The 15,198-nt window shown below is 35.9% G+C and overlaps 2 protein-coding genes across 4 annotated transcripts; one reads left to right on the top strand and one right to left on the bottom strand.

Annotated features, from left to right (window-relative positions):
• Window positions 1–164: 164 nt before the first annotated feature.
• Window positions 165–8,117, bottom strand: LOC124391320 (lysosome-associated membrane glycoprotein 3). 3 transcript variants are annotated; one of them, XM_046857823.1, is made up of 6 exons: window positions 8,045–8,117; window positions 3,745–3,959; window positions 2,513–2,632; window positions 1,516–1,588; window positions 1,096–1,266; window positions 165–659 (listed from the first exon to the last, which is right to left on the bottom strand). In XM_046857823.1, exons 2-6 carry the CDS (start codon window positions 3,871–3,873, stop codon window positions 520–522), a joined length of 633 nt encoding a protein of 210 aa, XP_046713779.1. In that variant the 5' UTR covers window positions 3,874–3,959; window positions 8,045–8,117; the 3' UTR covers window positions 165–519. The 3 variants fall into 3 exon arrangements, with proteins under 3 accessions (XP_046713779.1, XP_046713780.1, XP_046713778.1); XM_046857824.1 differs by having other exon boundaries at window positions 8,057–8,116; XM_046857822.1 differs by lacking the exon at window positions 8,045–8,117 and adding an exon at window positions 5,504–5,595.
• Window positions 8,118–9,265: 1,148 nt separating this feature from the next.
• Window positions 9,266–14,399, top strand: kng1 (kininogen 1). The gene is made up of 7 exons (XM_046856988.1): window positions 9,266–9,595; window positions 9,703–9,819; window positions 9,899–9,968; window positions 11,291–11,466; window positions 12,039–12,149; window positions 13,529–13,624; window positions 13,925–14,399. Exons 1-7 carry the CDS (start codon window positions 9,398–9,400, stop codon window positions 14,249–14,251), a joined length of 1,095 nt encoding a protein of 364 aa, XP_046712944.1. The 5' UTR covers window positions 9,266–9,397; the 3' UTR covers window positions 14,252–14,399.
• The last annotated feature ends 799 nt before the right edge of the window (window positions 14,400–15,198 follow it).

The following is a 15,198-nucleotide window of genomic DNA, read 5'->3' as shown; positions in this document are numbered from 1 at the left end:
AGTGGGAGAACTTGCAAAATAGCAGGGTGTTCAAATATGTTTATATATATATATATATATATATATACACACACACACACCTATATTTATTGATTTATACAATCTAGGTGGATGTGGTGAGGCCTTTGAAGTAATGTTTTTTAATAAAAACAAATGCAACATTGCACAATTCCTGTATATTTTATTACTAGAAATATATATTTAAAAAAAAAAATTTCAACATGTAAAAGTAAACACAAATTAGGACTATTTGTCATTCACATCCAGTCACTAATCAAAGAATAAAACCCCTAATTTAGCTTTCTGAATGGGGTAAAAAGTGTAAACAGTTTTTAAAATCAATTTTTTTATCTTAAGCGCACATATGCTGGTAGGTAAATGTTTTGTTACAACATTTTGAACATGTCATCATTAAGTATAGGCCCTAGTAGAGCACTATTATAGACAACAGTTTCTTTAATACTGCAGCTGTAGGGTGTAAAACAATGTTGTATCTTGAGGTTTTGATGTCGATTACACTCAGAGTTGTTCGTAGCCTTGACTACGGCGCTCACGCATGAGCACATAAACCAGAATGGCAATAAGGATGATTCCTGCAACGACAGCTCCCACCACTATGGGAATGATCCTCTTGGTGTAGTCAGCCCAGCACTCGACCTCTGCAATCATTCAAAGGAAGGATTATAATACATTTAAGCATGCAATCTTTATTAAGCCTATTCATTATATCACAAGATTTTATCAATCCATCTGTTGTGGCTCCTCAATGTTGCATTTAATATTAAAAAAAAAAAATGGGATGATCCACTGTTTTTTTTCCCTCCATTACTGCATTTTAATGGCAGCTTGTCAATAACTGCTATAGGTGCTGCTTTATGGATGTGTGAACAAATGACTCAGATGGAAATTAAAACTCGGGGATTTGTCACTGTATAATCATGTAGTATGATATTATATGAAAATAATTTATATTGATATGCATGCATGCTCTACCATCTATACCAATCGTCTTTGTATGTGTTTAAAATGACGTTACAAACGAATGAGGAAATCATTGACTAGACTGAATATGTGCAATGTGTAAAATATTAGCACCTTTTCCGAAAGTGTCCTTGTCCAGGTCAAAACCTTGAATCTGCATCTCAATTAATTTAATGCTTAGGTTTTCAGCTAGAATTAGTTGAGTCTTTGAATTGCACTTAAAGCTCTTGCCCTTGCTGGTTTTGAAGAGCTTTTCATGGTCCAAAATGCCAGGATAGCTTTTACCTGTGGAAGAAGAGAAATGGCAGCTTTGGACCTGAACAGTGTCTTTATACAATGTTTGATCATCCATATAAATAATTCTAATACTAAACAAAAAGTCCCAAAAAGTTAATAAACATTAATTTATCTTTTTACTTTCAGATCAAAAGAGCCGGGACATCTTACTAACAGGAAAATAATGAAAATACATAAACATGACCAAAGAAAATGAACTTTTTTGTGTTGAATGTTACGGGTAAAAACTTTACATACTTTTGCAATTTTTACAGGAAGGTTCAGGTTCCAGCTTTGCTCTCAGAGTTATCACATATGCCTGATCACCGTCCTGCAGGTGATTTGAAAAACATCAAGTTTAAGGTTAGGTCCAAGTTTATTTCTATAGCACTTTTCACAATGGACATTGTCTCAAAGCAGCTTTACAGAACTGAAGAATTAAAGTGAATGATGTGTATTTATTCCTGATGAGCAGCCTGGGGAGACTGTGGCAAGGAAAAACTCCCTTAGATGTTATGAGGAAGAAACCTTGTTTAAGCAGAATTAAAACAAATTAATAAGCAACTAGCGGTATTAGAAGTGCAGCAGGCCCCAAATTAAGTTTTAATGAAACAAATTTTAAACTGTAAAAACATTTTAACATCACAACATGTACTGTACCTTGTTGATTTGTCTTTCATTTCTGTTTATTAAAATATAATTTTTGTCTATTTTTCAATATCAAAGTCAAAAACACTTTGCGATGTGCTATTTTAGGAAAATATTAATGTCTCGAATCCATTTTTATTCATATTTCTGTGTCAGAAAACTTATCTAATACAGCAGATTCTTCCATAAATGGTAAACATCCTTAAAGATTATTTACTGTAACAATTAATTGGGAACTATTCAATCTACAACTGGGAAAAGTGCACCATCATTTAATATCAGCTTTTAAAACAAACTGTCACAAAGTTTAGTAAAATACATGGGAGATGGGCACTTTGTAAGACACGGGACAGAGAGGTTTATACTATGTGGTCTGTCAGCACTATAACAAGCTTCTTTGTCTTAAATAAAACTTTGGAAAATACAAATTCTTTAATACAAAATTGTCAAAATGTTGTGGTTTATTAGGCATCAAAGGTAGATCTTTAAAGTAATCATAATGCATACACTAGTGGACTTCCCATAATCTGTTACTTGAACTTCTTCTGGAAATTCACAAATTTACTCATCATATGTAACTTCAAATAACAATCGACAAGACTCACACCTTTTTAAACGTGAATTCCAACATTCCTCCGTCAAACTCGAGTGAAAGAACAGCTTTATCGTTGGTGCAGTACCCCGTCACCCTGGTGGATTTGGGGTCCAGGTTGTAATACAGTGTTTTCTATAGAATCAAGAGAAAAGAATGATTTATTTGAATTGAAGGCATGTTTCAGTCAATGTCATGTATTAATGTGCAGGTGTACAATACAATCACATACTGTAATACATACAGCTACAGTGAGCTTTAAATACTCAGAACCCAAAGCAAGAAGTACAGCCAATAATCTCTTGTATATTATAACTGGCAATTTTGTTCTCATGATATAATTTACATTTTGCTTGGATGTAGCTTTATGATTTATTGGTCAGAGTTTGAGAGTTTGTTCAGAGTTTGTAAGCCAGAGTAATTAGTAGCTCAGTGGATAAGTCTTTGGGTTACTGAGTGGAAGGTCAGGGGTTCAAACCTAGGGTTAGGGTCTTGGGGCCCTTGAGCATGGCCCTTAACCCTCAGTGCTCCAGGGACACTATATCAAGGCTGACCCTGTGCTCTGACCGCTGCTTCCTAATGTTGCTGCATGTGATAAAAAAAAAGCCCATATACTCTGCATTAGAATAGGTTTTGTTTTGTGCAAACCAGAAATGTTGATGTGAGAATTTTTCATGAGCAGGTGGGGATGGCCGGAAGCTTTTCATGTGCACATAATACAGAATTCCTTCAACATCAAACATGATTGGACACAATAAGTTTAGAAGCAAATGGAATTGATCAGAATTATGCTTAGGGTTGTAGGAATGATTGACAGAATTCCTTCAAAATTCCTTAAATTAACTTTAGAGGCAGGTGAGGTTGATCGGAATATCAGCAGAATCATGCAGTATTTCATGAGTGGACAGGACTGAGATTCCAAATATTTACACACCTCTGCCTATTACAATACAACCTCTTTCTTTTTTGTTTGTGGTTGTCGAAAGAAATATGGTTTAAATGCAGGTTTCACATTCAGAACTACCAATTGTGTACCTACAAATAATTATAAATGTACACATGTACAGGTATAAGACGTCTTCTATTTTTTGTAGTAGCAACAAAAGTGCTTGTTAATGTTTTACAAGCTGGTGTGCATGCGTGCGATGTTTTTCACAGCTTTAAAAGTGTGATCCGACCAACTGTGTCTTCACTTCAATGTGTAAACAAACAGAAAAAAAAAAGTGCTGAGACTTTGACGACTCTACCTTGTTCTCTTTTACGAGGAACACGACGCCGAGCTTGGCCATCACACACACTTGGCTCAACCGCTTCAGCGTGTATGTTGCTATTGCAGGCTTACTCTCTTTGGGTTGAAGGCTCGGTTTTTTGGTCATGTTGCTCGGATCCTCTGCATCCTCGACGTGGCTCACAAAGCCCTCCGTGAGCAAAGAATTGTCAACTTCAGACGACACACTGCTTCCTGTGGGCACAGAACCACAAACTGAGACATGATGAACACGAAGCAACTTTCGTTTTTCGGTTCATTCAGCACTGGAGTGTTTAAATCGCCCAAGTAAATGAGCTAAGTGATGTTCGATTAATGTCGGTAAAGAGTCAAATATGTACAGCAACAAGCTTCATATCTTCTACAGATTTTTATCTGATATTCATTTACTACTTGATGTTTGGACAGTAGTCAGTGAGGCAAGATACAATTCCATAAGGAGGTCAGAATTGAAACCATCATGCCATTAAATTCACACCGTTGTTTGATCAGGTCTATTAGGCTGGCTATATCAATGCACTCATGTAAATATATTATTGTTAAAATAATAACAGCTCATTCCCAGGAACATGTACAGCAAACACTCCATTTATAGAAGGAGTCTCCAGTGTCAGAGCTGTAACAAAGCATGCATGTGTCTCAGAACAATTGTTTTTTTTATAACATTTGGATACAACCCTGGTGATAGATAAATGTAGTCATACCAAATAAATGTAAAAAATACCACTTTTTGATATATATTTATAATAAACGTAATGAATGAGAGGAGGAGAAGTGCTTGTGTTATTATTATTATCCTCCGCTCAAGAGGTATTATCCAAGAACACGATATGGACACGAAGAGACACACACAACACACACAACACGCACAGATGCACATGCACACATTCAAATGAACGAATTCTTCAAAAAGTTGTGCACAAATTGCCTCTAAACAGAGTATTTATTATTATATGGACACATTTTTTGCACTAACACACACTATGCTGGCTGGTGCTACACTGTCACTATGTTTATTGTACCATAGTCTTGTGTTAAAACAATAAATGTTGTTCGCACATGTCCACTTTATGTAGCGCTAGTTCCTAGTTAGCTCTTGTGTTATGTTGTTTTGTGCAGCACCTTGGTCCTGGAGAAATGTTATTTCATTTTACGGTGTACTGTCCAGCATATGGATGAAATGACAAGAAAAAATTGGACTTGACTTGACTTGACTTGACTTGACTTGATAAGCCTGTAATTTGGCACTAATATTTCTCATCAACATATGTTTATGGTTAAAGCTACACATCAAAAAACAATTTACACTGATGTATTTATCATTATATCATATATAGTCTACACAGAATACATATTAAGGTTTAAAGGCTTGAAATATTTGATGACTGAGTCAATTAACAACAACTAACATCCAATTTATGTTATCAAATCATGATTGAGTTATTTAACATCAACTAACATCCTATTTCTATTATTATTTATTATTAGTTTATATGATCTAATTATCTAATCTATATTATTGACATTAAATCATTTTCAAGAATATTCATATGTTGTGCAGTGGTAAAAATGTACACAGCTGAATCAATTCATCATTCCAGCCCAAAAGAAATAATTTGTAAGACTATGAACAATGTATAATATTATATATATAGTTTCAAAACGTATAAGATTTCGTTTTATTGCCACTTTACAACTTACATAGTGTGGAGCAAACCAAAAATTCCACTGAGACTCACCCATGAACAGCAGAGCAGCGAAGATGAGAAAGGACATGGCAATGTGTTGTGGGTTAGTCATCTTGAGAAATGAAACTGCTCTGCTTACTCACGTCAATAGGTGTGTGCATTCATTAAAAAAGTGCTGATGCTCTTATAGGGGCATCCTTGATGGGGAGGGCCGTCATGTCCACAAGAGTAGGAGGTCTCTTCCGGTACAGCTCAGTCTGAAATGTTTCTGTTTCTGTGCTTACAATTGTGTAATTTAATTTGCCATTATTGTGTAAAAGCTTCTTATACACTTCTTCCCTCTTCCCTCTGATCACGCACTTGATGCCTTGGGACGGCATTGCATCAACTTCACCAGAACTCATTCGTAGCTCTGATAAAGCACAGATCGATACGCTGTGTGGCCAAATGTTTGTGGACACCTGAGCATAAGATTTGTCTATTTAGCCCCTGTTTGCTCTTATACTAACCTCCACTCTTCAAGATTTTGGCGTGTAGTTGTGGAGATTTGTATCACACAGGTGTTAGTAAAGTCATGTACCGATTGTAGGTGAGGCCTGGGTTACAGTCAATGTTCTAATTCGTCCCAAAAGTGTTCAAAAGGATTGAAGTCAGAGCTCTATATTAGCCCACTCAAGATCTTACTCTCCAACCCATGTAAATATATATCTACATGGAGCAAGCTTTGTTCACATGGGCACTGTCATGCTGGGACAGGTTTGAGTTTTCATTGTTCTCCTGTTGCTTGATTGTTTTTTTGTTTTGTTTTGTTTTAAACAGTTTCTGTACCTGACCAAAAAAGCCACAGCCTCCATGAACATATTCTTGAACTGACTGATTGGAAAAGGGCTCAAAGTGAAAGCTGCTTATTAAGTAATTATTTTCCCCATCTGCTGTAGGAAGAACTGACAATGACAAGAGATGACAGGAAGAACAATAAAGAATTCTGCAAAATACAAACATTTTTACTATTTTCAATTTTAACGTTTTGTTTGTAACACAATTTACAAGTCTGTGTGATAGTCACATTCATTCCCTTACACTCAGTCTTACGTTGTCAATCAGTGAAGCTTGTCTTTGTGAAATTTGTGACTCAAGGGGGCGATATTACACTCAACACTGCCCCACTCATGCACTGTCTCACGGTCATGCAGCACATTCAACACCTTCACTGTGCTAATAAAATTACCACAATGATGAAAAGCTTATAACACAATATGTTAACAATTCTAATATGTTTTATCTGTTCTATCTATCTATCTATCTATCTATCTATCTATCTATCTATCTATCTATCTATCTATCTATCTATTTATCTATCTATCTGTCTGTCTGTCTGTCTGTCTGTCTGTCTGTCTGTCTGTCTGTCTGACAATGCATGTGGTCTATCTATCTATCTATCTGTCTGTCTGTCTGTCTGTCTGTCTGTCTGTCTGTCTGTCTGTCTGTCTGCCAATGCATGTGGTCTATCTATCTATCTATCTATCTATCTATCTATCTATCTATCTATCTATCTATCTATCTATCTATCTATCTATCTGTCTGTCTGTCTCCCTGTCTCTACTTTATATAGGAAAATGGGCAAACAGATACATACAGGAAATTAGGCATACAGGCATACAGACAGACACACAGAGAGACAAACAGACATGCAGAGAGAAGCTAAGCTATGATTTCTTTTGGTATAGATTTAGTCATTTTTGTTTTTTTTATTTCAGTTTTTTTTTTGTCATTTGTAAAAAACAGATTTTTTCTTTTTTTATAGATGATAATAAAAACACTGAGCACTGCTGCACCACGTCGAACACACTCATGAACTGAAGGCTGGTTTCTGTTTAATTCTGTCGGATGTGGGTTTATATTTAAAGATCTTCTAAGAAGTAGTGCAGCAGCGTAGTTCGAGCTCAGGGGAAATCTGTGGTCAAAGGTACAGGAGGTCAAAGTGTAATGTCCTTAATTACACACTGCTGGAGTTTGTCTATGTGATTAGCGTGACTGTGTATTCTGAAAACTCTGTTTACTTTACCAAAGTCTTCAGGAAGAAAAAGGCTGAACTGCTGCTACTGCTGCTGCTGCGTCTCACCACCGAGTATGCAAAAGTGTTCAACTGACTTCTCACACACAAACAACCACAAAGCAGCAGAATGAGTTAAGAAAAGTCATGGGCTGAAATTTCTCAGACCAGTTTTGTGTCCAAAGTTCACATTTGCAATGGAGCGATGATGCTAACAAGGTCTGAGAATGTAGTTCGAATTTTGCAAAATCTAAATGAGCCAAACTGTTATTACTGACTTGCTCATCAATCCAAGAATCATCAACGGACGTTTGACCAGCAAATAAAACAATTATATATCCACTGTGATCTTTGTTTATGAAATCTCCAAGCTGTAAGTGATCTGATCAGTTTGGTGAACTGGTTTGTGTAAAGAACTGAGCCTGCAAACAACTGCAACACTGAGTCATTAATATAAATCAGATTATTAATATGATCTAATGGTAGTGTTTGTTGTACTTATAAAATCCAAAACCAAAAATGGTAATAATGGTACAAACTTGCATACTGACAGACCACAGGCTGCTGGAGACTTCAATTCCCAGCCACCACCATGACCTTCCTATATGAATGACACACATTGTGACTCACAGGAAATACATTTTCCCATTTAGCGTGTCCCAACTACTGATTGGATACAGGTGTTTCCAATCTACCCCCCATACACACACACACACACACACACACACACACACAGATACACTATAAATACAGATTTCTTCACACCAACACTTTGCAAAGTAATGCTCTTTTTGACTTGCTCCAAGGACGGAGCCATTCTGATTTACATGTTGGATTCCCTGTTAAAGCTCAGTGTTTGTTTCTGGTTTCTTGATTTCCTTTTCCCTCAAAACTGTTTCTTCCTCACCTGTTTCTGACCACAATTTCTGACCTGGTTTAAGATTTTTCTTTACTCAAGATGACTTTCACAAACTTAGCGAAATTTTACACTGGGTAAAACATCTTGGTTTGCCAAAGCAGGCATTGATTCGTTCTTGAAATATTGTCTGGATCACTATTGTTGATGCTTTGATGGTCAAACTTTGTTGAAACTAATACTGTAGTACGTTTAAGACTTGCTGAATGTTGAAATCCTCTGAATGCTGAACTCTGAGCTATGACTCAAAGTTTAGCTTGTAAACACCATGTGCGGGGGAAACATATGAAGTGGACACACAATGTACATGAATCATTATCTTAATATAATATCGCATTGTGCAGAAAGAATTGGGAAGAACAGGTTGGAGGAACGCTAATGAAAGGTCATTACGATGACACAGTGTCATTACGATTAAAGAAATGCGTTTGTGTTTTGCATGGACGTTTCGGACAATAATATTATGCAAGTTTGTAGTATTCAGATCAGTATACATTTCAGCCAAATAGTGAAAGAGTGGAAAATGTACATTCATCAAGAAATGATCCAAGGTTCATTGTCATTTTAAACAAAATAGTACATCAGAATTACATTTGCGTAAAGTCTAATAGTAAAAAAAATTATTGTAATGAATATAATAAATAAAAGAATAAAATATTAATTAAAGTTAATTTAAACATTACTAGCTGCAGTTTTAAATGTTGCACACTTGGTGTTTGTGTTTGTGTGTGGGTGTGTGTGTGTGTGAGTCCTCTGAACCCAAACTGAGGTATTGATTTCTGAGAGGAACGTGTGGGCAGAGGCAGAGGCAGGCTCAGGACAGGCTCAGAGGGAAAGTAAACATTTGCACTACATTCCCAACAAATGAGTGTGTATCACCAGATAATCAGTGCAGTGACACTGTGGGTTGTTTAGGTAACTGAGTCTCTTTCGCTAAAGGCCAGCCAGGAAAAGGTATGCGCAAGACCTCAAAATAATGCAAGGACATCGAATTTGGGTGATTTTGGCCTTAACGTGGCTTTTCTGCTCCGGATCTCATGCGGATGAGGAGACCAGGCTTCTGTGTGATGATCCGAGTGTGAACGATGCCGTGGCTATGGTTCTTTCAGAGCACAATAAAGAGTTAACTGAAGGAAACCAACTGGCCCTGTATCAGATACTTGAAGCTGCAAAGGTAGGTTTTAAGGACTTCGAATTCTTATGTTTTAGTGGATTTTCCTCAATTAAAGTGATATTTCTTCCTGGTTTCTTTTTATTTATTTGTTTGTTTGTTTGTCTCAGGCCCAGAATGAATCAGGCGAATTTCTCTCAGTACATTTTACAGCAAGAGAAACTGACTGTGCAGCAGGAGGAGACAAAGCCTGGCAGGATTGTGACTACCTGCAAGATTCCTCGAAGGTACAAAACTTTTTTTATTTGATTAGAATTTGAGTTGTATTACAGCTTAATCTGATTTTTTTTTTCCACTTATTTCTAGCAACTCAAACATTGCCGTGCAAGACTCCTGCTGAAAGAAACAAACGAGATCTTTGCACATCACTGTTCAGGTGGGTCAATAGATTAACTGATATCTCTTTAATCTTGAAACATTATTGCCACTAGGGGGCACTGCATACATCCCATCACTTATTTAGTGATCTGACCCAAATTCCTAGAAATTTAAGTCAGATTTCTATTTTGATGTGCAAAATTTATTATAAATTGATTTAAAAAACATGTTTTAGTGACATCATCCCTCTCTCTGATAATTAATTTTTATATCCAATATTAAGTATCTATAAAGAGATATATTTATTAGTCAAATTAGTTAAAAAAAAGTATAAACTAGGTTATTCGGTTACATTCAGCAACCAAATTAGTTGCGAGCAGGCAGCACTGACTGCAATTTTAGCTTATATAAAAACTTTCTTTCGGCTTCTCCCGTTAGGGGTCGCCACAGCGGATCCTCCGCATGTTTGATTTGGCACATTTTTACGCTGGATGCCCTTCCTAACGCAACCCTCTCTATTTATCCGGGCTTGGGACCGACACTGAAAGTGGCTGGGGTTGGTTCCCTGACCAGGGATCGATCCCGGGCCGCAGCGGTGAGAGCACCGCATCCTAACCACTAGACCACCAGGGAACCTCATTTTAGTTTATATAAATAAAGTATTATTTGGTAGAAATGTGCATTTTAATCCTTCTTTAATTATCCTCCTATTGATCATTTACAATAAAGGAAAATTCACATGTTAAAAACAGGTTTACTTTGTTAACATTAAATTACACTTTTGCAAGAAGAAAGAAAACCCAGTAAAAATACACAAATCAAGTTGATCTGAAAAAGGCAAACTAAAGATCAGACTCATATAGGAATCATTAGATTTCTGGAAGTGTTAAATGATTCAAATAAACAAGTCAGCTCTCGAAGTTCATTTTAAATAAATGACTAAAAGAACTGACTCATAAACAGTGTCTTTACTTTATCTTAGAAATAGGAAATTGCTACAGTTTGTTTTTCTGGTTGCAAAATATTAACCAGAATCAAATTTGATCCTTTCATCAATACTAAAAATTCACCATATCAACATGCACTATTTGGGCAAAAGTGTTTGGACACTTGACTTTTCCAGCCATACGTAGAATGAATGGAATACTCAATGAAGATTTGTATTTACATGGGTCAGAGTGGAAGATCTTGAATGGCCTTAGGCCCTAGCCTAGGCTTCATTTGACTGAATAAGAACAAATCTCATTTAAATTTAGTGGAACATCTTCCCAGAAGAGTGGAAATCATTTTAACAGCAAATGAGGACTAAATTAGGAATAATAATATAGTATATTTTGAAATTTGTTTATGTTGTGTGTTGATCCTCCTGGTTCCCCTCAGTGGAGCCGCCTCTGGTTGCAGAACCACGTCCCCCATGCCTGGGGTGCCCTGAGAGTATTGATGTGGAGAGTGAAGACATTAAGGAATCTTTGAGTTACTCCACCTCAAAAGCCAACATTCTGAACGAGCACACACATCACTTCGTTCTCAAATCTGTCGCTTGGGTCACGAGACAGGCAAGTCTCTTTGAGCATAACACAGCTAGTTAGTCTACTTCAGGGGTTTTCAACTGGTTCTGTGCCAGGGGCCACCATTCTGACTAACAAGTAATCCGCGGCCCACTATTGTGTGTGGGTGTGTGTGTGTGTGTGTGTGTGTGTGTGTGTGTGTGTGTGTGTGTGTGGGTGGGTGGGGTGCACCTGAATATACATTGTTGTAGTAGTAATAATAAGTACAATGAATTTAGAAAAGTATTCCGTATTATTTTTCCTCACAATTTTAAATCTTATACATTTTATTTTTCACGTGAATCTACACAAAGTTATAACTTTCCAAATTTATTGAAACAAAAAAAAAGATTAAATAAATACCACGCAATCAAGTTTACAGAGGCGAGAGCTGGATGTCCAGCCAAACTAAGCAAACTGGGAAGTAGGGGTTTGGCAAAGACTTGACTTGAACCTGATGGTCTGATGGTATTGTTGAGCCTCAGAGATCATGACAAAATGGTTGACCTTCTGCAAGTTTCTCCCTTCACTGAAACACTCCATAAGTTATCATATGACTTGTCCCTCTGACATTTGCATAGGTGATTGCCGGATTCAGGTATCGGCTCCAGTTCGACATGCAAAAAAGTAACTGCACTAAAGAGCACTTTAAGGAGGTTACTGTGGAATGTCACCCAGACCCTACAGAACCGGTGAGTCTCAGAACAAGAACCTTTCTCTGACAGCTGTTTCTGTGCAGGAAACACTTCACATCCAGTCTCAAATCATTTGATTTACATTGCGTTTATGAATCACAGTTTATAAACTTTGCTAATAGTAGTAAGAATCATTATCTTCACTGACACAGCATTTCATCACAACGGGGCAGGAGAGGACGTGGAGGCAAACAAAATGTTTTTAAGTGCATTATAAATCAGTGGGTGGACATCATAATAGGTGTTTAACAATTAAGCTGAAATTACCAGGCCCTCTAGTAGCTGGCTGGAGTCAATTTTTAACCCAAAAAGTGTTATCATTACAAATTCAGTTGATTGTAACATTTCCCTTAATAATTCTTCTTACGATCATAGGAATTATTTAGTAAAACCTAAAAGAGAGAGTGGTTAATGAGGTGATTGACAGATTTGGGTTAGGCTAATGATTGGGCACAAACTTTCAGACCTGAAGTTTGATTACAGTCCAGCAAACCTATAAGCTTACATACATTTGACAGTGTTTACATTTAATTTTGAAAGTTGTGTAACACACCCATGTCTTGTTCTTTAGTTACATTTTGTAACAGGCACTCGGTAGGGAGTTTCTTGCATTTTTTTCAATGTCGAATCATTTTTGGCTGTCAGAGCCAGATGTGAATCATAGACAGCATCGGGTTTTTGACAGTTTATTTACAAGTGGTATATTACATTAGCTACATATGCATACATTGTCAACCACCCAGCTAATAATAGCTTAGTCATGACTCAAAGGTCCTAAAGTCTTTTGCTGACTACAGTAAAGTGGTATATACAGTATACTGACAAATTCTATGACTAGATTTTAGCATTTTACATAACACAAAATTCTGTTTTCAAAAAGTTGTCCACTCATAAGCAGTCATTCATCTACAAAATGTCAATAGTAATAAATTCTAAAAATTAAAAAAATGAGTATATACAGAAAGTATATATATCCAACACATACACTTATGACAGGTGAGTTAACACATTTACTCACACATTTGTAAACCATTTTATAAAAAATGTAAAATACAATAATAATAATAATAATAATAATAATAATACAGTATTTATTCTTTAAAATGCAGCTCAATTTACTTTTCAAAAAACTGAACAAATTGTGGAAATTAAAGTGAGATATAAATTGTACGAATGTTTTATGTACGCATGTACGAATGTTTTATAAATAATTATTTTCTCTTTTAAAAAATACTATTCAACAGAAAGTAAAAGATTGTAGACAAATCTGAAATGAGATATCCATAGCACACAAATGTTCATCATAGACTATGCTTGACTAAATAACAAGAACTATTTACACTATTTATTAAATATAAAACTGTTTACACATTTAGGTATTCATCAACTGTAACTCAACTGTGGATGTGGCCCCATGGAGACATGAGCTCCCTGACACTAGTGTGAAGTGTGAACCTGGACCTTTACAAATGGTGAGATAAAGGCTCTTTTTTGGCCTGTCAGAAGATTTCCTTACCACATACTACATACAAAATGCTATTTTTTATTTTTTATATAGTTTCCTCAGTAACCAAACCACGTTTTAGTTGTGTCATGATTACATTTTGATCTTCATCTGCTCTTCTGTATCCTCTGCACAGCAACATATTTATGTTTGCACATACAAACAACAATAGTAATAATAATAATAGTAACATATTTAGCACAATTTATTTCTATTATATATATAATTTTTTACATTTGACATTTGTTACTCAATATGTTGATTTCAGGGCTTTGTAACACGCAGACGTCCTTCTGGTTGGAGTCCACTGAGGAACATTCATGACTTTGAGGTCAAACCTAAAAAAGATGATTCATCTGAAGAATCACAGGAGGGTAAAACAAAGAGTGCAGATATCAATCCCTCTCAGGCCACAGCCGTTGTGCTTACACCTACTAATACCACGTCTTTAAACTGTCCCAGCAAACCATGGAAAGATTTTGTTGTCAAAATTGCTATTCCTCCTCGTCCTCCTCCTCCTCCTCGTCCTGATTCTAATGACCAAGTGCAGAGAGGCTTCTCTGACGCTGAGTTGATAGATGTTGTTTCTGAATAATCAGTGTCAAAAAAAGCTTTATTAAAATCCCTTTTACTGAATTTTGAATAAAGTATTGCTGGCATTTCTATACACAATATTGCAGTGACTCATAGGGTGACGTATTATACATATATTAAAATAAAGAGGAAAATACCTTTCAACACGACTTGGATTTGTTTGTTTTTTTTAATGATGAAATCAACAGACTTGATCCTATGACACTTTTTGTGTCGTTATCACATGGGGTGCTAAAAAACGTGGGGTTTTTTATGTGATGTTCTTGAGATTCTAGTGCCTGAGACGCTAGTCATCCTGACAATCCCCATTTCAAAAATGCTAAATCAGAATGCAGAATCAATAAAAAAATAATGCAATGATTATCAAACCTCATAAACTATATATATATATATATATATATATATATATATATATATATATATATATATATATATATATATATATACCATTTAAGGAAAAATTTATTTCTTTGGAACTTTTTCTTCCCTATAAAAAAAAACTTTTCCAGAAGTTTTGTTGTTCTAAAACCTTAATATAATGTACTATTCAGCATAGATGGAGCCTTCCCAAATGTGCAAGCTGCCCATTTCACAGGCACTAACGCACCATACTAGATACAGAGATGCGAGCCAGATGATCCCTCTCCTCTTTAGTCTGGAGGATGTGGTATCCAAGGTTTCCAAGAATAAAAAGTAATTTCTACTTGTCTGAACATGGAACAGTTTTCCACTTTTTAAATTCACATTTTAAATGTGCCTTTTTTAAAACCAGACTTCTGTTACCTCTTCCCAAAATTGAGCTGTATTGCAGCCATCAAAATAAAAAATTACTTTATTTTATTAAAATTACACCTCAGTATTCCAGACACATTGATATTCTGTTCACTTCAGTATTATGGACACTTCAGTATTCCACACACATTAATATTCTGTACACTTCCGTATTAT

Source organism: Silurus meridionalis, chromosome 9 (genome assembly GCF_014805685.1).
Source record: "Silurus meridionalis isolate SWU-2019-XX chromosome 9, ASM1480568v1, whole genome shotgun sequence".
NCBI lineage: Eukaryota > Metazoa > Chordata > Actinopteri > Siluriformes > Siluridae > Silurus > Silurus meridionalis.
This window is presented reverse-complemented; position numbering and strand designations above follow the sequence as displayed.